Source organism: Hypomesus transpacificus, chromosome 17, assembly GCF_021917145.1.
Source record: "Hypomesus transpacificus isolate Combined female chromosome 17, fHypTra1, whole genome shotgun sequence".
Taxonomy (NCBI): Eukaryota; Metazoa; Chordata; class Actinopteri; order Osmeriformes; family Osmeridae; genus Hypomesus; species Hypomesus transpacificus.
The window spans coordinates 4,255,422-4,277,745 of record NC_061076.1 but is presented as its reverse complement, the minus strand read 5'-3'; the positions used below and the strand labels follow the sequence as shown (position 1 = coordinate 4,277,745).

The following is a 22,324-nucleotide window of genomic DNA, read 5'->3' as shown; positions in this document are numbered from 1 at the left end:
CGCCCTGGCTCAGCCACCAGAGCCCAGGGTGCAGGCACGATGGGAGGGTGAGGGGGGAGGCAGTGTGGAAGAGACAAGAAGCCTCGAAGGGAGGATGGAGGAGAGGATAGGTGGAGATGACGATAGAATGAAAAGCCTCTAGGGTCATTTGTTCTGATCCCAGTAAAGTCGGAGTGCCCGTCAGACTGGGATGCACAAGGATGGTATTGAAGCAAATCGAGAAGCACTAAATTGAATTCAACATATTGGGACTTGTGTTGAACAACGATTTGTAGTATCTCGAGCCATTAAATCAATCCTGGCAGTCGTGAGCCGTATCAAATACCAGAGCCCATTTGAAATGTCCCCTGGAGCTCAGAACCTGCTGCACAGCAGAAACCATTTCTGTTTCAGCACCTTATAAAAATACTCTTCTTCGGCCTTGAGACATAGTGTTCCAAACCGTTCCCCCTCAAACCAAATACAATCCTGATGAATGTGCTATATGTGTGTGTTGGGGGTGGGGGGGGAGGTAATCTTGGCTCCAATAATTGTATCCAGTGACTGTAGCTTTCCCAAAACAAGACAGGGAGAACGGCAGGGGCTTCTCACTTTGTAAGTGTAACACAGCACCGGACACCGCAACCTCCGCCTGCCCTGCTCCCTATTGTTATTTGGGAAATGCTAGACATATTTCTGGGCCTCTCAAACACCGTCTCATCTTACCATAACAAGCTAATTCAATATGAGGTATTATTGCTGCAGAGCGCAAAAGCAGAGCTGTCTACCTGCTGCAGACACTTTTGGTATTGAAATTCAAGCCCTCATAATGAAACTGGTGTAAAGTCTGGCTAAGATTTCATGACCTGGGCCTGGGTTCATGTGTCAGACATTACTTGGCCTGTTGTTTGATCACACAAGAGCAGCCAATCGGAAAGTGTCGTCAAGTCGTTGGTTTTGAAGGGTATCGTTTCGATGCCAAGCTGTACATGCCAAGCTGTCTTATTAGTGATCAGCTACAAGCATGTGTTGCTGACCGGTTATTATAAGACTGAGCAGAAAGGTCAAGTCAAGCAACAGCAGAGTTTCAAACGTCCTATTCATCTTAATGAGGGGAGCTTGGCTTTGTCATCTCAGTTGTCACTGTAATGCTAAAACGTTGAATTATGCGTTTTATATTCCATAATATATGTGCTGTGTCTGAACTTTATGGGTAAACCACACAACTTCAGAAAAGTTTGATAGTGTTTTGACTCTCTTTGATCGTTATTATTATTTTCGAAAGCAATCATTATAGTTCCCGTGGGGAAATCTAATCATATTTCTTCCTTGATTTGTGTGGTGAAAAACATTCATTTTCAAACGTGAAAACACAGTGCCTGCCATAATCCCTTGTGGTGTGTTCCCACTTAACTAGTAATTGTATTTTCTCTTCACATATCTATTAGAACAACATGGCAGCTGAACTCTTAATTTCGTCCTTGTGCTTGGAGAGCAACCTAGGTGTTGAGTATGGGGAGAAATGCATACAATTAGCTAATATAATTCACAGATGTGTTATATTACTGTATGATGAAGTTTTTGACAAAGCAGACCTGGCAACTAGAGAGACACTGGGCCAAAGTCCCAGCTCTCACCCCACCCCGACCCACCACCACATACAGTTCTGATGACGTAGTAATTAAAAAACACTAATTCGATAATAACGCAATAACAGCAGCACCCCGGAGGGCTAATTTAAAGAAAACATTTACCCAACCTCGCAGTAAAGCGCATGTAATTCCCCATAGGAGATACAGTAGCCGATGTTGGTGTGTTTTTGCGGAGCTCTGGGGTATTCCAGGCTACTGATTTCATAGCGCAATCATTAACATCTAGGTTCCCCTTTTGGCAGGGAGCGACAGTCTGGCGTCAGTCCCGCCAGAGGATATCGGGTCCTCAAGGTGCAAACCTGATGAATATCTGATGGGGGTATCAAAGGGTTAAGTCGGAAGCTTGCCCTGAATGAGGGAACGCTGACAGTTGACGGGCGAGCCGGTCTTTGTTTTCCCTGGCTCCTGCAGTGGAGGAAGTCCAGAGGGCAGCGCGTTGCAATAGAAACCAGGATGGTGGTGGTGGTGGTGGTAGCCATTATTCAAGGGCAACCTCCCACATACATGAACACACTGTCTCAAGCTTGTGACCTTGCATGAACCAAACCCTGCTAAGTTTGTGTTGACCCAGTGAAATAACAAGGAGCGTTTTTTTTTTCAATCCTGAAAGATGGCAGTGCAAAAAGTGGTCAGACATAGGCTTAGTCTTGTGCCGTTGCCAACCATAAGTGTATACATTAATAATAACAGACACAGTCATCACAGCTCTTTTAGATTATGGGTGAAATCTCTTATCCTATTCAGGATGTGTGCTGTTTCTCTTACTCTCCAGCAGTTTTCCCATGTCATTGAACAAGCTGAAACCCTCAAGCCTAATGCCAGGGGAAGGCAGCTAGTGCCATCTAGTGGTCACACTCACTTTGCTGTTAACAGAGACACTGCCATCAGAATATCTGCTCTGACAGTTTGTACGAGGAGAGTACCCTCCCAGAAAGGCAGCCGCATCTCCAAAGATCTCCCTTTGTCATAGGTCAGAGGTCGCGTGGTGTTACTTTTCCCAGGGTGATACCCAGCCTCCATCCCCTGCCTGGTGGACAGCTCCAGCCTGGTCCCCCTTCGAGGCCATCTTCATCCACCGATCACCCAACACCAATTGTCCCCAATCCATGAACTTGGATGTGCTCGATGTCCCACATTTCTCCTCATCAAAAGGACAGAGACAATGCTGGGGCAGGGGCTCATTTGGCCCCTTTGTGTCCCGTCCTTTGTGCTGCCAGTACGTGGGCTCAGAAGCTCAGGACAGTGGAATGGAGCGTGATTGAGCTTGCTCACTGAGGCTTGGTCCCCTACCCCCTTGCCTGAGCACCGTAAATCACGCCTCGCACCCCCATTGTGGTCGTGTTGATCGTTTTTCCCACAACAGGCCTTGTTAATGAACACAAGCAGACTGGGGTCAGAAGGGGCAAGGTCAGGTCCCCTCCCCTCGGACAGACAGAACTTGCCTATAGACAAGACATCCCGTCACAGCACGGCAGTAAGTTCAAACCGGATCATACGGAGGATATTGTCTGGAATACTCTCCTGCAATATGAAATTGTCACTTTAAAGGTCTGACCGACAGCTAGCCTAGTTAGGGGTCCAGGGGCCGTCTTCTGTTCTGTGACATTGGTGTAATAAACACAGCATAATGCCTCTAATGCATGTGTCAAAATATTGTTTGGGGAAGAATTTCAGTCTTAATAAAGCAATTAATTGCTTTATTGCAGGAAATCCCCTAAACCCAACAAGTCTAGATGTCCTCCAGACTAGAAGCCAGCCCACACAGTGGTCGTGGTTAAGTCCTGCAGAGGTCTCTCATACAGACTGTAATGCTGAAAGTTGCTTTGGTAAAGAGGAAATGAAGTTAAGAAGGCATCCCCGTATCTCAGCTCTCAGGCCTGATCATGTCCATCCCGCTGATCAGAAACACATTGCCCTCCCAACAGAGCAGGGTCAAGGGGTCAGGTAACCATTTCCTGTCTAACTAGGATCGTGTCTCTGAGTAGGATGTAAGGTGGGATCCCATTGGCTGGCCAAGGTCAGGTGGTGGGTTAAGCAGACAGATGACACCTACCCATCAAGATGACTAGCATACAATAGTGTAAACTTCCAACGATTGTCGGAAAATAGCTTGTATATTAAGTTTAAACAACAACAAAAATTGCAAACAGACACAAAGGTAGGCAGAACATTTATTTTGTCACAGCAACATGATGTTCTTTTGACAATGGAGTACAGAAAGACAATTTGGTCCTACATTAAATCGAACGAGAGGATCAAAGTGCCACATAATGAGTTTGATTATTCCCTAAGGCTTCAGAGTAGAGGCAGAAAGCATTGTCACATGTGTTGTGACAGAGGAGTACTGTGATACAACAATATGGGTTGAGGTAACTGACAGTGGCAGAAAGAAATATCTATCTCAATGACACGTAATGGAGATGGCTGAAGACATACGCTCTGCCATAGTGCATGGAGTACTTGATTGGTTTGGTAAGTGGTTGCTTTTTCTGCATCAGACCTGAAACATTATTCTATATCTATACAGATGTGTACCTGAGTTAACCACATAACTTAACTATATTAGAATCAAACCTCTTCCTTCTCTCAAACTCTTACAACTCACCCTCATAGATTCACATTAAAAGAAGTGCAAATTAGAACATTTCAACATAACAATTATCAGAAAGAAAAAAATGAAAAATTATGTATATATTTTACCAGCTATGGTTTTTGATTAAGGTACATTGTTGATCAATAAAAGTCAGTTACTCATCAGACATCTGAGTAATACGCTTGTGTACGTATTTCACACATTTGTTTTCAGTTTTGGCACTTTGAAGCAAAAATAAGAGTGCTTTTCAACACAAATTGCATTTCTTGCATGGGGTAGGCAGTGTCAAACAGACAGCTTACCCCTAATGATACAGGTACAAAGTGGTTCAAATAATACACAAGATTGTAAACTTCCGGCCAAGAGAGAAAGGTTCACATAGAACAGCCAAGTCAAAGGCATTTAATCTGATTGCTTCTTTAACACTTATTTATCATTTAAGTATCGTGTAACTCACATTTTGAGATTTACCCGAGCAACAAACACAGTAAGAAACAGTGGAAAAATTAACTAACTAACTAAAACTAACATTGCTGTTGTAGGTAAACTCAGTCTTACAGGGCAGTTAGGGCAGAGCACGAGTGCTTGGTTTGGCCCTATCTCTGGCTCCGCTCCTGCTTGAAGGCCACAGTCAGCTTCCAGACCTCCAGGTAATGGGACAAGAGGATCTTCCCAGGGAAGAACTCTTCCACCTCGGGTGGGACGTCCAGGTCTTTACGCTCCATGTAGGACACCAGCGTTTCTTTCAGACTGGGGGAAGGAGGGGGGGGGAGAAGAGAAGGAATGGGGGGGGGGGCATATTAAACATTGTGGTTAAACACATTTCAGGAGATGGCTTCTGTTCGACTGTTCACTCCATCACCCTGTGGTATGTTAGGCCTGCTACTGTAGCCGGTGTGTAGCCTCTCTCACCCCCAGTCAGCTCTGTAGGTGTCTGGGGCCTGGGGGTTCCTGAGAACCAGCAGCAGGAACTCGTGCATCTCCAGCAGGAAGGGGTCAGTGCAGCCCTTGGAGAAGAAGCCTGTCAGGGCCCGACGCTCCTCCTCTCCCAGAGCTGTCCTGTACTCCTCCGACAAGCCCACAAACGGGTCCTGGAAGGGGGGGGGGGGGGGGGGGGGGGGGGCAGGGGAGACAAGGGCACGTGTTAACGAACCCTGGTGGTGACTCGTGTGTGCTCCGAGTACAAAGGGTGCAGAATCCCAACTCCGTGAAGGATGAAATGAACGGCCCCTTTTTTGGTTGGGTCGGACCAATCACGCGCACCCAGGTATCTGACCCTATTTGTATATGAGTCTGAGTGTCAGGGCTGCTGAGCAGTGCTGAGGTTCTTACCCTCTTGAGACGCAGCATGTTCTCTGACTTGAGGGCCGTGAGGAGCTGCCACAGGGCCACACAGTGCTTCAGACTGCACCTGTTCAGGGTCTGTGGAGGACGGGACGCAACGGGAGAGGAGAAGACAAATGGAGGGATCTCACGTCAAGACCCAGACTGTTCCAAAAACAGAGCTGGCCTTCACCATTGTAGAGGAGGAGGCACACGGGTAGCTGCGTGTGTTCAATCGAGAGAGAGAGAGAGGGGGGGGGGGGGGGGAGGAAAAGGAAGGAAGAGAGAGATAGAGAGAAAGAGACCGACACAAAGAGAGAGAGGCCTCTAACCTTGAGGATGTGTGGGTCCGTCTGGTCTCCCATCTGCAGCACGTCCGTCAGGTAGCAGTCCAGCTGCATGGAGGCCTCCCCCCCGGTCATGGCCAAGAAGCCCAGGGCCACCTCCACCGTGGCCAGGGCCTCACACACCTCGCTGTAGGACTGCAGCTCCCCCGCCAGGCCCGACAGGGCCAGGGCTGCAAGCGACTCCTAGAGGAGAGGGGAGGGGTGTGAACAGTAACACACAGGTCACACACGCACGTGTCTCTTACACACACACACAGACTGGGCACACACTCGACTCCTAGAGGAGAGGGGAGGGGTGTGAACAGTGACACACAGGTCACACACGCACGTGTCTCTTACACACACACACAGACTGGGCACACACTCGACTCCTAGAGAGGGGAGGGGTGTCAACAGTAACACACAGGTCACACACGCACGTGTCTCTTACACACACACACAGACTGGGCACACACTCGACTCCTAGAGGAGAGGGGAGGGGTGTGAACAGTAACACACAGGTCACACACGCACGTGTCTCTACACACACACACAGACTGGGCACACACGGGCACACAACCATCGTGTACATCAAACGTACAAGCAACGCAAACTCACTTGTCCCACTTTTTCTTTCACATCCTTGAGGATATTCTCATAGTTGCGGTCATGTCTGTTCACCAGTGTGGGGATGCCCTGTTTAGACGACGTGGAAGACAAAAAAAACATCAAAGATGGCTAATGGCGACAAAAACACGGACGCGTGTTCACATCCCATGTGGGCGTGTGAACCGGAAGAGGGCACGCATGTGTGTTTGCCTAGTAAGGCAGGCACGCGCTCACATTGAGGGTGATGCGGGGTTTGCCCTGCAGGAAGCGCGTGAGGATCTGCTGCTGGATCTTGGGCAGGTCGTACTCATGCAGGGTCTCCTGGCCTCGCTCCATGCTGTACTGGCAGTTGGACAGGACCAGGGCCAGCAGGTCTCTCTCCAGCTCGTAGCGGACCACGTGGAGGTCTGTCAGGTCGGCCGGGCTCACAGTGTAGCTGAAGGATAAAGAGAGAGAGAGAGAGACAGAGAGAGAGACAGAGACAGAGAGAATGAGAGAGACAGAGAGAGAGACAGAGAGAGAGAGAGCGAGAGAGAGAGACAGAGAAAGAAACATAGACAGAGACAGAGAGAATGAGAGAGACAGAGAGACAGAGAAAGAGGCATGTTTTTGGGGCGGCTGTAAGAATGCAGTTGAGATACGTTCTCCCTCGAGAGTCTTCATGAATATAAAGAAGGTCAATAAACCAAAGTGGTCTGACAGTGTCCCTACCTGGTCTGCTCCCCGGTGTGTTTGTCCACACAGTACACCATGTCGTTGTGCAGAGCGATGAGGTAGCTGACCAACGCCGTGGAGCACAGGCCCGGACCCTGACGCCGTGGCAACAGCACCTGAAAGTCGCTGTTCAGGTCCAGGTCCTCTTGGCAGAACTCAGCGGGGATCTTAATCTCACCTGTACCCAAGACACAGACTCAGCTGGTGTAATCCATGTGGCCAAGACCGAGAGGTGGGATTGAGCCACACGATCGTGGTGTTTCGGTTTGTTTGTTATCTTACCGTTCGTTTCCAGAGACACCCTGAGCTGATTCCAAGTTGTCAGGAAGATTTGGATGCGTTTCTCATACCAGGATTTCAGAGTGGCTACGATTAAAATAACCCATTTGTTAATCCATATTGTAGACACCCACATTCAATATCACATCCTGGTCATGATGACATGAGCCAGCTGGGACAACAAAGAGCATGTTGCATTTCAACAGGATTGAATCACAAGTAGTCTTTGTAGAGACTGAGCACTAACGGTGCCTGGCCATCTTGCTACAGTGAAGCTATTCCCCAACACCAGACGAACTTTGGACAAGGCAAACTTTTCTGGCTTTGTCGCCGCGCGTCTTTGCTCTGGTATCTGAACCCAGCGCTCTAGTACCTGCTTTGTGGTTGTTGAGGAACTCTCCAATGGTGTTGCAGGGCAGGTCTGACACGTTCTGCAAGCTCTTCACCAGGTCCCTCTGCAGGGCCAGCAGGTCAGGCAGGAAGCGCACCAGACGCACCTCGGCCTCCTACAGCCGCAGCCAGGGAGACGCTCATCACCGACTGAACACAAGCTCAACTACTTTTCCAAGAGTGTCTTTCCCCCAGCCCCGTACCTTCTGCAGGAACCTCCAGAGGACAGGGAGGGCGTCCTTGCCGTCGTTCTGCTCCACGATGTGGGCGAGGCTGAGCAGGGACACCCTCTCCCTGCAGCTCCACACGGCAGAGCCATGGATGAGGGAGGCCTGGGGCAGCGAGGTCATGAACAGGACGGGGTCCCCGAACACCAGATTCATGATGGGGTTGGTGGAGACCCGGGTGTCAGTCCGGATGAAGCCGTTGACCTTGTTGAGGTGCCTGTCCAGGTCCTGGAGATAGGGAGGAGGTAGAGGAGGATTCATGAGAAGGAGACCAAAGGAGGGAGAGTACAGACATTGGATTGACTGTTTCTGAGAGCACCGGACACATGTTGAGATGTTTCAGGAATTGTGTCTCCCGTCGATTTTACCTTGAGCTGAGGAGCGATGACGTCATTGCCGACGGTGGTCTCCCAGGCGTTTCTGGCCTCTTTGGTGGAGAGCAAGTTATCGTACTGAACAGGCCCTGGAACGCAAACACCTCACAGTCTTTAACTGAACTCAAGACAACGACGACATGGATAAAGTCCATCAAATGTTCTTTCATTACACTTGGAGCCAATTTGTCTGCCGAGAATAAAAGGTCAGTTATGACTATGAATTGACCTTGAAAAAGTGACTACACAGGGGGAAAGATGGAGTTTAAAGTCGCAGAGAGGAACAGCAGGGGTCGTGGCCTCTTACACTGTCCAGGCTGAGGAGGCTCCAGCAGGCTGCTGATCACCAGGTGGACGGTGCTGACCGCGTCGTCGGCTCCTTTCCCCAGGGACCTGGTGAGCTGCTCCACGTCCTTCTGCACGTGGGCCGTGAGGAACGCCTCTGGGTCTGCCACTGGAGGCTTGATGAGGGCAGCAATGGACTGGAGTCCAAAGAGAGAAAGACAGAGAGGCGGAAGAGTGACGTTTAGAGTCAAATGAGTCAAATGCTCATCAAAGTAGCATTGTAGTTACGCCTGTACTCGTGTGTGTCTACCTGACGGTGATTGGTGGAGCCCAGTAGCATGGCCATGTGGGTGAGCAGGCGGACCAGGTTGAAGGGCACGGGGGACATGTTCTTGGTGTCCATCATGTCAGGCTGGGCCCTGCGTCTGGGGTCTCCCAGCACGTGGCCAGTCTGGGTGCGGTCGTCCCTGAGGAGACACACCCAAACACTTCCTCACTAACGAGGACGACACCATGGGGCTCAGGCGGCCATGTTGAACGGAATTATGAAGCTGGAACCACACGGATTCAGGCACATGGATGTTAGTGAGCGGGACTGTACTCACTGGTTCTCAGCAACATTGAAGCCTTGGACCGGTCTGTGGTTGTCTCCTCCAATCACCACTCCACAGTCCAGACACTTGCTTCTCTCCATAGGTTGGCCACACTATATAAATGATGGGGTTGGCTGAATAAAAGTCTTTTACATGTTTCATGAATTACAATCTAAAAAGTAGATACAGAAAAAGAGTCACAATGTGTCACTATGCTTAAATTAGCATTGTGCTACATACCTCTCCAATGGTACAAGGGTGACCATTTGGACAGACTGTGGAAGATAACGATTATGATTATGACAAATAATGTTTGATAGGATCTTTTGAATGTCCTCTGATATGCAGTTGTACTGAGTCAGTACTCACAGTACCACTGCAATGGTCCCATGGCCTGGCGAGCTACTGCTATCATGTCCTCTGGCATAGTGGGTAGGAAGGCTCTCTGTGGAATAACCATGACGTCTTAATAAATGTGTTGATTAATGAGATTCATTGACATTTCTGAATTCCCCAAAAGCCCAGAATTTTCATTTCGGTGCATCACTAGCATCACATGTAATATTTATTATTTTAATTTATTAAAGGTTGGTGGATGCTGGGGGGGAAAAAACATTCAAATATGCACCAGAACTAAATTAGTTTTTGTTACTTCCAAGATTATCCAGCACGCCATCTTCCCCACTTTCAAACATGCCCCTAGAAAATCCAGGTGCTACAATGCAACAACTCGAACCAACACAGCATTCCTGAAGGAGACAGACGAGACCGAGCGAGACAGGCTTGAGGGGACAGTGTGCCCACCTGCATGTTGGCGGGCACCAGTGCCAGCTGCTGAAGGGGAGTCATCACGCCCGGGTTCCCACAGAGCAAGACAGCAGCCAGGTGGACGGTGAGCTCCACCACCACACTCTCTGCTGTAGAGGCCCCCTGTCGGACTCCCATGGCCCCCAGCTGGTTGGCCACCAGAGCCCGGGCAAAAGCCTTCACTTCTGGGGTGGCCAGGACTTTGGAGGTCTCAATCAAAGCTACCAGCGCCTTACATTGCTAGGAGAGGTGAGGATAGAAAGAGTCACTCATACTTGGTCACGTGTTGTAAAGACAAGTCTTCCAAATCGGAATATGTTATGAGGGTTTGAAGTGGATATGGAGGTGGAGAGACTGACCTGAGGTTTGGGGTGGAAGGCGGGGTTAGCTGCCCTGTAGAGAGAGGTGACTTCTCTGAACAGAGCCAGAAGGAGGTAAACTGTCCTTCTGTGTGGCGGACACGCACAACCCTACACACACACACACACACACACACACACACACACACACACACACACTTATGAGCAAGTCTTTTCTCCTAACAATGTAGCCTACAGTAGTATGTACTATGATTATTCGACAAGTAACGTTGTCTCAGTTTTGAGGTTAAACAGAACAGAATTACCTCGCAAGCCGCATCCCATCTCTTTGCTTTGCCCTCCACCATGACCTTGGCGACAGCATCTCGGACTGCCTTGTAATCCTCTCCACACACGAGGTACTGATCTATGAGGCTGTCATCTTGACCCTGACAGGTGGAGAACAGAGAGAATCCACACACAGTGCCACCGTTCAATGTATGCCCAACAAATACAGAACCAGAATAAGCTATAATCAGAGTGCATGGCTATACTGTAGCAAATCAACACAGGATCAAATGAGAAGATCCAGTATTTATTTCAAGAATGCCATAGACAAGACTATAGCCAGGAGTTACCTGCTGAAGAATTTCTTCAGGGAACAGCCAGCGGACGCTGGCCTCTTTCTGGAGCTTCTGGACAAACTCGACTCCATGCTGGCTGCAGATTTTGCGGATCAGGTAGACCCTGTACCAGTCGTTCCTGCTGTGCTCGCACAGCTCCATCACACTGGCCAGGAACGCAGCAGAACCATTCCGGGGTCCGCCCTGGGATACTTCTAGGCAAGGGAGAGAGAGGGCCGAGCGACATGACAACAGCAATGAATATTAAACGAGAAATACATTGTTCAAAAACCGTCTAACCAGACTGTTCCAAGTGGATGGAATCGCTGTCAGGCTGTCAACGCTACAGGATACTTGACATGTGATCCCACATACCAGACGACGAGGTACCTGTGACGTCCAGGGAGTCCACAAGCAGGCTCGCAGACAGATCCAGACACAAGCGCGTCCTGGCTATCTGCTGCAGGTACTCCACGGTGGCACCCTGGGCCCCCGAGGCAGCGTGCGACTGCAGGAAGTCCCCCAGGAAGGCTCTCTCCTCCCTCAGACACGCCTGCTGCTCTGCCACTGTGTGGAACTGCGTCCTCTCAAACATCGAGTCCTGGAAACAACCACAGCAAGCAACTGCAATCACTCTGGAACTCACCATTTGGAATTTTGAAACTTTTTTGCGGCAACACCTATAATTAGTGTCATATTTGTGGATTAATTTAAAAACATTTATTTATAACAATCATGAATGAGATACAGGCAATGCTCTGGTTATTCAGACATACCTCCAAGCAGTTTATGTAAAGAGAGTAGAGATTTGTTTTGTCTGATTCGTCCAAGATGTTGGATTGCTCCACTGCAGTCAGGTGATGTTGCAGGTAGCCTTTGATGTCGTCAAAGCTTGAAGAAAATCCATTGAATTACCAAGTGTGCACCACGACTTACAAATCATCCTGAATGTAAAAAGCAACCATTTGCTCCTTACCTGTACTTGAGCAGAAGTTTGAGCACTACAGAACGCACCACTGGGTTTTTATCCACAGAGTCATCAAAAGGAGAAAGCGCCTTGGTCAGAATCTGCCTCCCTAAACAGGAAAAAACACACATTATCAGAATACCACAGACTTGTACATACACCCAAACAAACACCCAAACAAACATGAAGAGCTGTTCCAACATACCTCTGAGGATGGCTACAGCTGGGACCTCCACCATGAGGAATGACAGAAGGTGGCTAATAATATTCTGACAGGGGGGGGTGTTGTCCTTGAAGCACACGGTGGAGACCATGTCTATGAAGAAGGCATTGCACCGTTTCCTGAACTGGGCGTTCTGGTTGATGAGTTGACTGCAAATAAAAACACCATCAATCCATAAAAAAAAGGAAAAATCATCCTTTCAATGCTTTTCATTGTTTTTCTTTTGAGGTGGGCAGGTGTGTATTTCCATACCGTATGTCCTCAGAGGGTTGGAAGGAGAGATCGTCAGGAACTTCACGCATACACAGAGGACAATACATTTGGCCTGGGGCTAGCCACTGTTTGATGCAGCCCAGGCAGTAGATGTGTTTGCAAGGCAGACTGAGGGGGTCCTGAGGGTCGCCCAAACACACTGGGCATGGCTGGAGGCCAAACCTGATTGGACAAAAGAGGGCATCCACCAATTGGATTTGAAACTTGGATTGAAGTTGAAACATTCGAGCAGATCTTTGTCTTGTCATTGCCTTGTTGATAGCAGTGTATCTAATTGGAAATGATCATGTATTTTTGAGCGTACACTTAAAAAAAACACAGAAGCACATAGAAAAACCATCCACACCTGAAGAAACACTCCACTGCTCCATCTTTGCAGGCCTTCAATATACCGATCACATCTTCAAACGGCTTCTGCATTTTTAGGTCAGAACTCTTTTCCAGTACCTTGACAAGGTTAACAGAAAGAATGCACTTGAAGACAATACATCCTTGTCCTTGTGATGGCTAGGGGGTTGAACAAGACTCATGATTATATGATAAACGAAACGTACTTTGCCAAGTCCTCGCGTGTGCTCCAAGACGAGTGTTTTCAGTTTCACCTCGACTTCCTCAATGCCCAGTAACATGTGCTCCACGAACAAAGACAGGGAGAAGATTCGGTTCCACCCAGTCCTAGAAGGTACCAAACAAAGTCAACTCACGTGGTGCAAAAAACAATATAGTGACGTCAATTAAACACACACTGCATTAGTCTGGAATAGTCTTATTTCTAAGAGTGTTGATCGGAGAAAAGTTGCATTTAGAATACAATCAAATGGATTGATGGTAGCTCTGTGACATTGTTGTGTGCCCTGGTCGTACAGCTCAGAATCAGGTGGGGTTTACCGTAAAACACACCGAGTATGATGACGCATAGTAAGAACCACCCATTTCATTAGATCGACATGGAACTTACTGGACCCTGCCAGCCATGGTCTTGCTCCTCTCTCCGTAATGCCTCACACTCTCCTCAGAGCACACCAACTCTATGGGGACCTGCAGCCTCTTGACCTGCCTGAGCCAGGCCCGTCTCTGGGGGTCTGTGTCCAGAGCCTGGGGCTCCAGGAACTCCACGGAGGCCAACGCTGCGTACACATCCAGGACCTTAGAGGCGTGGGGCGAAAGGGGGGAGGATAGTGTTTGAGCTAAAATGATATTAGGTAGAACCCATTCAAGCTCACAACGAGTAAGAGCCATTCAAAAGCCATGTTGTGGGCAACAATGGGCCTCTGCCTCTGTTTTTCCATTACCATTTGTGGTGTTCCCCAATGAATTTAAAGTGAGGTTTCCATGGCAATCGTAAACCAGGGCATAGTCTTACCAGCTCGGCCCCCTCCGTGGCGTGGGTGTTACCCTGGAGAGCAGCGGGCACCTGGGGCTCAATGTGGATCATCCTGGAGAGGTTCTGCAAACGGTTTTTAAATTTGTGGTAGGCCGCATGGACCCAAGGTAGTGATAGCACTTCATTTTCCATGGAGACTTCAGACTGGACTCGCAGCTCGTTAACACAGCAGTTCAGGGCACCACATAGGAGCTGGGGAATTAGACGGTTTGTGAGCATCAACACAAACACTCAAGAAAATCCACAAGATCTACCAAAGTGAAAATCATAAACCTTTTAAGAGTGAATGATCCTACCTGTAGATCATGCTTAGAGGCAAGGTTCATTGTCATGGAGATGAAATCCTGCAGGTATCTATGGAAAAACTCTGCCTGCATCTCCTTCTCTGCTTTCAAGATGTATCTGCCCAGTGGGGTCTTCCCAAAGAACTCCTCAAACTGACTTTGAGTGTGGCCTGTCAGGTGATAGGACATGGTATCACTCAAACAAGAGACTGACACCGAGCAGCCACCTATTTATTTGATGAACATAGGTACGGTACAGTAGTTGCATGCAGTTACCTTCACGATGAAGAGCATGAACCCAGAGTTCATCCAGGTAGTCCTTGATCCTCCAGCTGAAAGGCATGCTGCAGCTGACATTCTTATCTGGAGAAATGTAGTTCTGGACCAGGATAGTATGGGACTCGGCGCTGTGTGAAGGAAAGGATTTTTAGAGAATGATCATTAAAACAAGGATAGAACCTGCATCTAGACTGGAAAAGAAATAGTGCACTATTTACTCGACTTGCAATGATGAACTTAAATGTTAAACTTAAATGTGTCTTAAACTTAAACTTAAATGTGTTACACCGCAGATGTTACTTACTTGTGGTCCACTCTTGCATAGGGGACATCCAGTAGTTTATCATTCCCAAAGATGTCCAACCACAGCTTCTTGACAGGCTCACTAGAGTTGGTGTCCAGAAGGATGTCCAGGTTTTGGTCACGGTCGACGACAGAGATCAGCTGAGCCAGAAAGGGTACGACCACAGCTTGGACACGCTTCCACAGGGTGTGTCTGTTAGGGTTAGTGTTATTGTATGTTGAGTTTAGCATTTCTTAATAGGTAATAAGTGCCTTATAAGGATGTTTATCAACATGAAAATGTGTTAAGACTTACTACCTTCCTACGGCCTAATTGCTTTTTAACTTATTACAAGCACCGAGACCTAAAATATAACAGAAAATGGTTGTGTTACCTGAACGTGCCACCCTCTTGCAAAGCATCGATGTTGGACGCCTCCTTGATGACCCAGTTGTTTTTATTTGAAGAGAGGGTACTGCTATCGTAGGTGACCAGCAGAGAATGAAGGCGTCTTTTCACAGTTCTCAAGAATTCTCCTTCAGACAAGAATCATTGTAAATATTATTATTTTTTTACAGTTTGCGACAAGATCGTATCAAGAGAATGAGTGGAAAACAGGTCACGGTTTGCACACCTCTTATTTCTTCGTTGTTGGACAGAAGAGTCAGCAGGATCTCAACTCTCCTGGTGCTGCGGCCGCCACCCTCTACTTGGTCTCTGAGCATGCCCACCGCACTCTGGACACAGCTACGCACCAGTGCTGTTGTGTCCACAAAACTCTCCCAGCCCTGTGGCATGTCATAAAGAAAAGGAAAATAAGCAGCAGCCTCGACACAACAATGACAAATGGCGATGAACTTGTTTTAACTGAACTCACAGACTGGTCCCCCTGTTCCGTCTCAGGTAGCTCTGTCTCAGAGTACATGTCATCAATCTCCATAGCTACGCAAACACAGAAAGTTATTGGTACTTGTCAATTATTTTATATATTTGGGTACTATTTTTTATAATATATTGAAAACAGATACAAGAACAACTCTATTCTGCTTTTGAATGTTATCTGTATATTTACGTTCAGTTTGATCTTGCTTTTCCTCAAAGAGTTGGCTTATTGTCAGATTGCGCAAGGCTTTGATGTCTGACACAATGTCTTTTGATCTTCTCAGGTCATCTATATGGACTGACCTCCATGGACCTTTAGGGAAAAAATGCTTTTGAATGCTTCATCCTAAATTGTTAAAAAGTTACTTCAAAAGTCTCCAAATGACCTTACCTCCATGAAATCCAACATAAGAAGTCCCTCCTTCCATCCTTGGCAGTTTGGTGATAAAGTAAATGAAAACCTTCCCATCCATCTCCTCACGTCTTGACTTGTTGATTTCGTTAATGGCCGAATATCTTAAAAACCAAACAGAAATACTCTGAAAACACGAACCTGAGAGAGGGAGCAGAAGACAAAGGACCAGGGGGAAACACAACAGCAGGGCTGTAACACTCATTACCACTGACTCACTTTGCAGATGCAATAAGATTTGCGCCGTGGGAAGCTTCCACAAAGTCAGACTGAATGATAAGGATCTTGTTGCTAGTTGCATTCTTTCTTTTGGTTTTTCTTGTGAGAAAATGCCTAAGGAGAGAAGTTTATTTTATTTTTTAAGACTGTACAATATTTTTTGTTATTAAAATCATTCCATACTCACACATCACACCTGTTTTTAATAAACAAACCTGATCTTTTTGAGGAAGGAATATTCTGTGTCAAATTGCTGTAGAGAGAGAAGTTCTACACTCTGCACCATCTCCTCCAGTGGTCCAATGTCACATGTCGTCAGAAGTCTGGAGAATGTTGTCACCTAAGAAAGTCAATCAAGATTAATGAGTGACGATGCTAATCAAATAATACTTGAATACTGTATATAGACAAGAACAATTTACCTCTGTGAAAGAGGAAAGACACTGGTCGTCCTGTTGTGTGTGGGAGACCATGAAGTCAGCCAAAGAACTATGCTTCTGCTCCTCAAAGTAGACTCTGGCCAAACCTTCGATTTCCACCTTGGAGAGACTTGTACAGTCTAGCCGCACAACAGAGTCAGGGGTGGCACAGTTGAGCATGATGAGTTTAGCCTCATCCAGCACTTTTCTTTGGGGATCTGAGTCGTCCATCTCTCCTTTCTCTCTCTCTGTGACTTGGAGGACCACGGAAGCACATGTGTCAGAATGGTAGCCTATGAAGACATCAGGAGGCTGATACTTGTGGGCCTGTGATACCATGCTGTGTTGATTGTGAAGGGCAACGAACTGTCCCACCCATTTCTCCAGTTCTTCAACAATTCTTTTTTGCTCACTCTTGAGGACAGTGTTAATGTCCAAGTAGTGTTTCTCCAGCCTGTTGATGAGCGGGATTGGGAATTGCCTGTAGACCACTTCTTTTTCTTCAATGACAATGAGCCTGAAGTCTTTGTGCACTCTACATTTCACACGATGGGTTCCCAAGCCCAAATCCACATACTTCTGTCCTCCCAGGCAGACATAGTATTGGTTCAGAGCATCGTAGAGGCTTTCATAAAGATTCTGCAAGTTCAGGAGCACAATGGTTCGACCGGTTTCCATGCAGATCTTTACTCGATTGATGTTTCTGCAAATCTGAGTGTACTCCTGGTCCTTGGGGAAGCTGGAGCCAAAGATGATCTCGGGCTGGCAGGTCTCTGAGAAAAAGGTCTGCTGAAGGATCTGAAGAGCTGCATAGTTTTTGGTCAGAACCAGCAAATAGCGGCATTCTTCCTCCTGACCAATCGCTCTGATGTTTTCCCTCACCAGCTCAATAGCACTTATGCTCTCCAGATTTGGTTTGATCTGCAGCCTGTTGGAGAACACTGTGACAGCATCCACATCATCTCTGCCACTGAAGTTCCTCAGCACTGCCTCCACAATCTTCTCCGCACTTGGAGTCTGCTCTGTAGCCTTGGTGATGGCAAAAACCATCTTGATCAAGCTATAGTAGTCACGCAAGCCAAAAAAGCCTTTCCCCTGTTTACGGCAGATGGCTAGGTAGGCTCTAGCAAAGGGCTGAAAGAAATCTCGGACCTTTTCAAGGATCATTGTGTCGGATGAGCATATGCCTTTAGCACTCTCGATCAGCTCCTTCTCATCGGGGTCACCACGGGACACAAAGATTCCTCTGTTCATCTTGGCAGGGTCCAATGCCCAGTTAGATATACCGATGAATCCAACCTTTTTGTGGGGTAGGGGCTCATCGTCAATGCATCCTTCTTCTAACAGAGGGTGGAGGGTTTTTAGTGGCATTTTGGGGGAATCCTCAGCCAGGCCAATTTCATCCAGCACCACCACAGAAATGTACTCTCTCAGATTCTTTCCCTCCTGGAAACGTCCGCATTGCTTGAACGTATTTATGATGCCTTCTGGTGTGGAGTGGGGGCTGCACTGAAAAGACACCAAGTGAATCTGTTTTAGTCTTTTGTAGAGTTCTGAGTGGGACGCTTGGCCTTGCATGGCATCAGCAACCAAGGTTTTAGACAGAGATTTGGAGCTTCCTGGTTTTCCGACCAAAAAGAGGGGGATTCTCAGCTCAATGCAGATCACCATCATGAAGACATTCTCCTTAAGAGCATTGTTTCTTGCAATGGTTTCCCCCAAGGGGACTCCACTCAGAAGGAGATCCTGCATGAGGGAAATTTCCTGCATTACTTTCACTGGGGTGTACGCTTCTGGAAGACACTTGCAGATTATTTTTCGGTATTTGTCTTTGTTTTCCAAGCAGGCATGATAGCACACTCCCACTGCCATTACAAGAGACCACAAGACTGGGTCCCTCTCATGCAAGCCCTTTGGATTTTTCTCACCCTTCTCTGTGTTCTGGTTCTTCACAAACTTCTGAAGCTCTGCAAGTAGCATCTCATGGCTTTTGTAGAACCACACAAAAGCTTGCATGCAACGTTCCACATCCCTCAGGCTTACAAAGCTGCATTCATCTTTCCTTGTCCGCATGTATTGCTGTGAGGTAGACAGGACATCTGTTATGAGCGTAGTGTATTCTGCATCAACCATGTTGGTTGCAACCACCCTCTGGACAATTTGTTGGATGTACATCTTTTCAGTTTGATCATTGAGCTGACCAAAGTCCCACACCAGAGGGATCATGCTTGGTGGTAGCGACTGTACCCTGTACACCAACTGGCGGAGCGGAATGGACCCCAGCTTTTCATCTGTCTCTTCAGCTCGAACTCTATATCCAAGGCCAGCTGATTCCAACCTCTGAATCATTTCATCTGTGTGCTTCCTGTAAGGGTTGCATGCAGCAACGATTTGCAAGCCGGAGTTGACATTCAAATGTTCTCCTTCAACAGTTTTGTCACAGAGGACCTCCTTGATACTGCTGATGGCTTCTGTGGTGTTGGCCTCATCGAAGAAAAGAACAGAATCAAAGCTGTAGTGTTCTAGGTTGATACATGCAATGGCTTCTGCCTCTCTGACTTTGGTGTAGATCATGTCGGAACTTGTTCCTCCATGCACTTTGACCAGTTTCAAGTTGTCAGTGGCCACTCCACACCTTCGCAGTTCACAGAGGAATTTTATGAGCCTCGTCTTTCCACATCCGGTCTCTCCCATGATTATGACAGGTATGCCACACCTGAATCGCATGTGGATTGCCAGCATCTTCAAGATGTTGTCGGTGGTGAGCTCATATGTTTCATCGGGATCGAGAGGCCACTGGATTCCCAGAACATTGCAGATGCGTTCAATTTTCTCTGCTCTGGGCAGTTGATCAAAGTCCATGTTGAAAGGGACTCTCTGTAGCTTTAGGCCTTCGTACAGCTCCTTTGTCATTATGTTTTTTTTGATTACCCGTCTCGTAGATGGATCAATGGCATCAACAGAGTTCTGGTCATTAGGTTGAAGGTGGAAACCAATAAAGGTCATGGAAACATGGTCGTCATTAAAGAAGATGTATGGGTGTGGCTCTGACTCCCATCTCTTCCTAATCCGGAAGGGGGCCAAGTCTTCATCGGTCACCCCAGTGAGGTCCATCTGCTGCCTCCCAGGACTCTGGTCTGAAATGCTGTGTGATGGAGTGCCAAAGTCTTTGGCCATTAGAATCATGAAGTCCACCACAAAGGTCTTGAATCCTTGAAGAGTGTCGCCTGTGAAAGAGGCATCACAGAAAACAGACGTCTCACAGTCTCTTAGCTGGAGGTTTAAGAACCACGCAAAGTTCCTCAACTCAGCCCAAGATGGATCCATGATGCCACAGTGCATGAGGAGCATTTGCAGGCATTCTCCATGGGACCCCTCAACTCCTTCATACATGTAGGCGTTGAGATCCACGTGATTATGGAATCGCGTCAGATACTGGTATGGCCTCTGAAAGGCTTCGCTTTTGAACTCTTGATGATCCATTAGAGGGTCCTCTGGCTTCACAGTGCAAGTATCTTCTTGCATTCTCATTTCCATCTCCAAAACTTCTTTCGGAGGGCGGCACATTATGTTTGGGAAGACATCCAGGAATGTGGTGTTTGCACTCTGACTCTGTGAAAACAGGGCAAAGATGAAGTCCTCCATCATCAAGACAAGTAAATGCCTTCAACAAAGTCTTTAAAAAACAAACCTTTCTTGAGACATTTCTAGGCAACTTTACAGTTGACCTTAGGATCTCAATTGCATAAAGCTGCTGACTGCTGCATTTCCACATTCGTCCCTCAGAATCCATTAAATAACGTAGGACCAGCAGTTTAAACAGAAACTCATTGAGGCCCTTCTGCACCTGTTGAATATTCATCACCAACAATTAACACATAGGAATACCATGGAATTTATATATCTAAAAAATAAAAATAAATCAACATTGTGCCTTGTATTTACCGATGTTGTGACATCAAAATGGAAGATGATCAGTTCTGCTTTCTGTGGTGTGTTGAGCAGAGAGTGGACAAGGATATTTTCATCAACCCTTGGGTCAATCAAGCGGATACATTTCAGCAGTGAAGATGTCTTTGTGCTGGCCTTCAGTTTCTCGTACATCCTCTTGATGTAAAGTGATTTACCTTTATAAAAAAAATTGGTAAAGAAACCAATGATTTAAAGACAACTCGTACCTTAATAGGAAATTACCAAATAACAAAAGGAATACCACTCACCAACCCCAGCTCTTTCAGATGACACAACTCCAACACACAGTCTATCTTTGAACACAGCAGCAGCACTGCATTCATCTGCTGGGACAGTGTAGTGTCTGTTGAGGTACTTCTGAATCTGAGCCAAGGGCTCCTGAGGTACCATGTGCAGTCTATGTTTGCTGAAGGCTGAGGGAAGGTAGGCATGCTCTCCATCTGAACTGCAGATCAACACAAGCCTGTAGTCCTTCCTGCTTTGCCCCTGTATTCGCTGGAAGAAGTTCTCAACTTTGGAGCTCACTTCGTAAGTCAGCTGATCCCCATACAGCATGGTGTGGATCTTGTCTCCTCTGTAACCAGCAGTGAGGCAGCGCCTGAGAAAAAGTTCCACCTGCTCAAAAGGTGTAGATGAGCTGCACAAGAGGACCTCGTCATAAGTTGGCAATGGCTCGCGTTCACTTCTCATGTAAATGGATATGCAAGATGTCAAGACATCTTCGTGCGGACAAACAATGAGGTTTGGGCTCCCTGTGGAAAGGCCATGTGGCATCTGTCTAAAGAGGATGCTTTCCTTCTTTTCTTCAGTGATTTCATCCTCAGTCTCATCTTCTTTGTTGGCCAGTATTTCCAGAAGTCTTCCTAGACTTCTGACATCCAGAGTGTCGGGGAGGAAAGTCTTCATGTCTTTCATGTAGGCATTCCACATCAAATTCAGCTTCTGTGTGCCACTAGCTTGTTCAACGAGACTTGCCAAATTATCTGAGAGATCTAGCTCTTCTATCAACTCAGGTATTTGCTCCGCACCACAAGAGACCTCCACAAAGGTCTGAAAGTCAATGTCCTTATTTTGCTCAGCTGGTTTGGTGAGTATTTCATACCGGAGTGCATGCCAAACATGCCTCAGATCTGAGGCATTGCAGTTGGGTTTCACAAAGGACAACATCATGATAACTTGGTCATCCAAGCCAGTCACTTTTTGCTGAGTGAGCTTACTGCACAGGTAGACAATCTGCTCAGCCGTGTAGTAATTAAGGTAGTATTGATCAGATCTCTGTTTATCTATGAAGTCTTCCCAGTATTTCAAACAAGTCTCCATTTTCTTGCACAGTTCAGGCAGTTGATCCACCATTCTTCCCTCCACCATAATTACACTGACAACACTGCCCAAATGGAAGTCCATAACAATCCCTGATTCTTCGCTGCCTGAGTTGCAGTTGATGTGGGCCTCCCAGTATCTGAACAGGGGATTTCCAGCTGTATATAGAGCAATGAATGCCACGGCTAATCTTTGAACACTAGCAAAGACCTAAAAGTAAAATGCAGAAGGTGCAATTGTTATTACTATTGGCTGTCAATGACTAAAATCAATTTACAGTCATTACAGACAAATAATACATACAATATTCAAAGCAGGATGAGATGCTCAACAT

General features: G+C 47.1%; 1 protein-coding gene across 2 annotated transcripts in view; it reads right to left on the bottom strand.

Annotated features, from left to right (window-relative positions):
- Nucleotides 1–3,790: 3,790 nt before the first annotated feature.
- Nucleotides 3,791–22,324, bottom strand: part of rnf213a (ring finger protein 213a) — a 28,397-nt gene continuing 9,863 nt past the window's right edge. The window contains exons 25-67 of one of the 2 annotated variants that reach the window (XM_047039150.1): nt 20,919–22,200; nt 20,644–20,825; nt 20,390–20,545; nt 16,702–20,310; nt 16,495–16,619; nt 16,280–16,393; nt 16,040–16,164; nt 15,839–15,961; nt 15,644–15,708; nt 15,401–15,554; nt 15,161–15,302; nt 14,788–14,979; nt 14,481–14,611; nt 14,217–14,374; nt 13,900–14,112; nt 13,495–13,682; nt 13,091–13,211; nt 12,883–12,983; nt 12,516–12,698; nt 12,246–12,412; nt 12,050–12,149; nt 11,850–11,964; nt 11,449–11,674; nt 11,089–11,288; nt 10,777–10,899; nt 10,511–10,621; nt 10,149–10,391; nt 9,714–9,789; nt 9,585–9,619; nt 9,357–9,457; nt 9,062–9,218; nt 8,774–8,948; nt 8,461–8,555; nt 8,069–8,320; nt 7,849–7,981; nt 7,479–7,562; nt 7,194–7,374; nt 6,717–6,918; nt 6,492–6,569; nt 5,880–6,077; nt 5,557–5,646; nt 5,137–5,315; nt 3,791–4,974 (exon numbers count right to left, since the gene is read on the bottom strand). In XM_047039150.1, coding sequence (XP_046895106.1) covers nt 4,821–4,974; nt 5,137–5,315; nt 5,557–5,646; nt 5,880–6,077; nt 6,492–6,569; nt 6,717–6,918; nt 7,194–7,374; nt 7,479–7,562; nt 7,849–7,981; nt 8,069–8,320; nt 8,461–8,555; nt 8,774–8,948; nt 9,062–9,218; nt 9,357–9,457; nt 9,585–9,619; nt 9,714–9,789; nt 10,149–10,391; nt 10,511–10,621; nt 10,777–10,899; nt 11,089–11,288; nt 11,449–11,674; nt 11,850–11,964; nt 12,050–12,149; nt 12,246–12,412; nt 12,516–12,698; nt 12,883–12,983; nt 13,091–13,211; nt 13,495–13,682; nt 13,900–14,112; nt 14,217–14,374; nt 14,481–14,611; nt 14,788–14,979; nt 15,161–15,302; nt 15,401–15,554; nt 15,644–15,708; nt 15,839–15,961; nt 16,040–16,164; nt 16,280–16,393; nt 16,495–16,619; nt 16,702–20,310; nt 20,390–20,545; nt 20,644–20,825; nt 20,919–22,200 — 10,839 coding nt within the window. In that variant the 3' untranslated portion in view covers nt 3,791–4,820. The remainder of the gene's footprint in view (nt 4,975–5,136; nt 5,316–5,556; nt 5,647–5,879; nt 6,078–6,491; nt 6,570–6,716; nt 6,919–7,193; nt 7,375–7,478; nt 7,563–7,848; nt 7,982–8,068; nt 8,321–8,460; nt 8,556–8,773; nt 8,949–9,061; nt 9,219–9,356; nt 9,458–9,584; nt 9,620–9,713; nt 9,790–10,148; nt 10,392–10,510; nt 10,622–10,776; nt 10,900–11,088; nt 11,289–11,448; nt 11,675–11,849; nt 11,965–12,049; nt 12,150–12,245; nt 12,413–12,515; nt 12,699–12,882; nt 12,984–13,090; nt 13,212–13,494; nt 13,683–13,899; nt 14,113–14,216; nt 14,375–14,480; nt 14,612–14,787; nt 14,980–15,160; nt 15,303–15,400; nt 15,555–15,643; nt 15,709–15,838; nt 15,962–16,039; nt 16,165–16,279; nt 16,394–16,494; nt 16,620–16,701; nt 20,311–20,389; nt 20,546–20,643; nt 20,826–20,918; nt 22,201–22,324) is intronic. The other variant, XM_047039151.1, reaches the window with a different exon arrangement.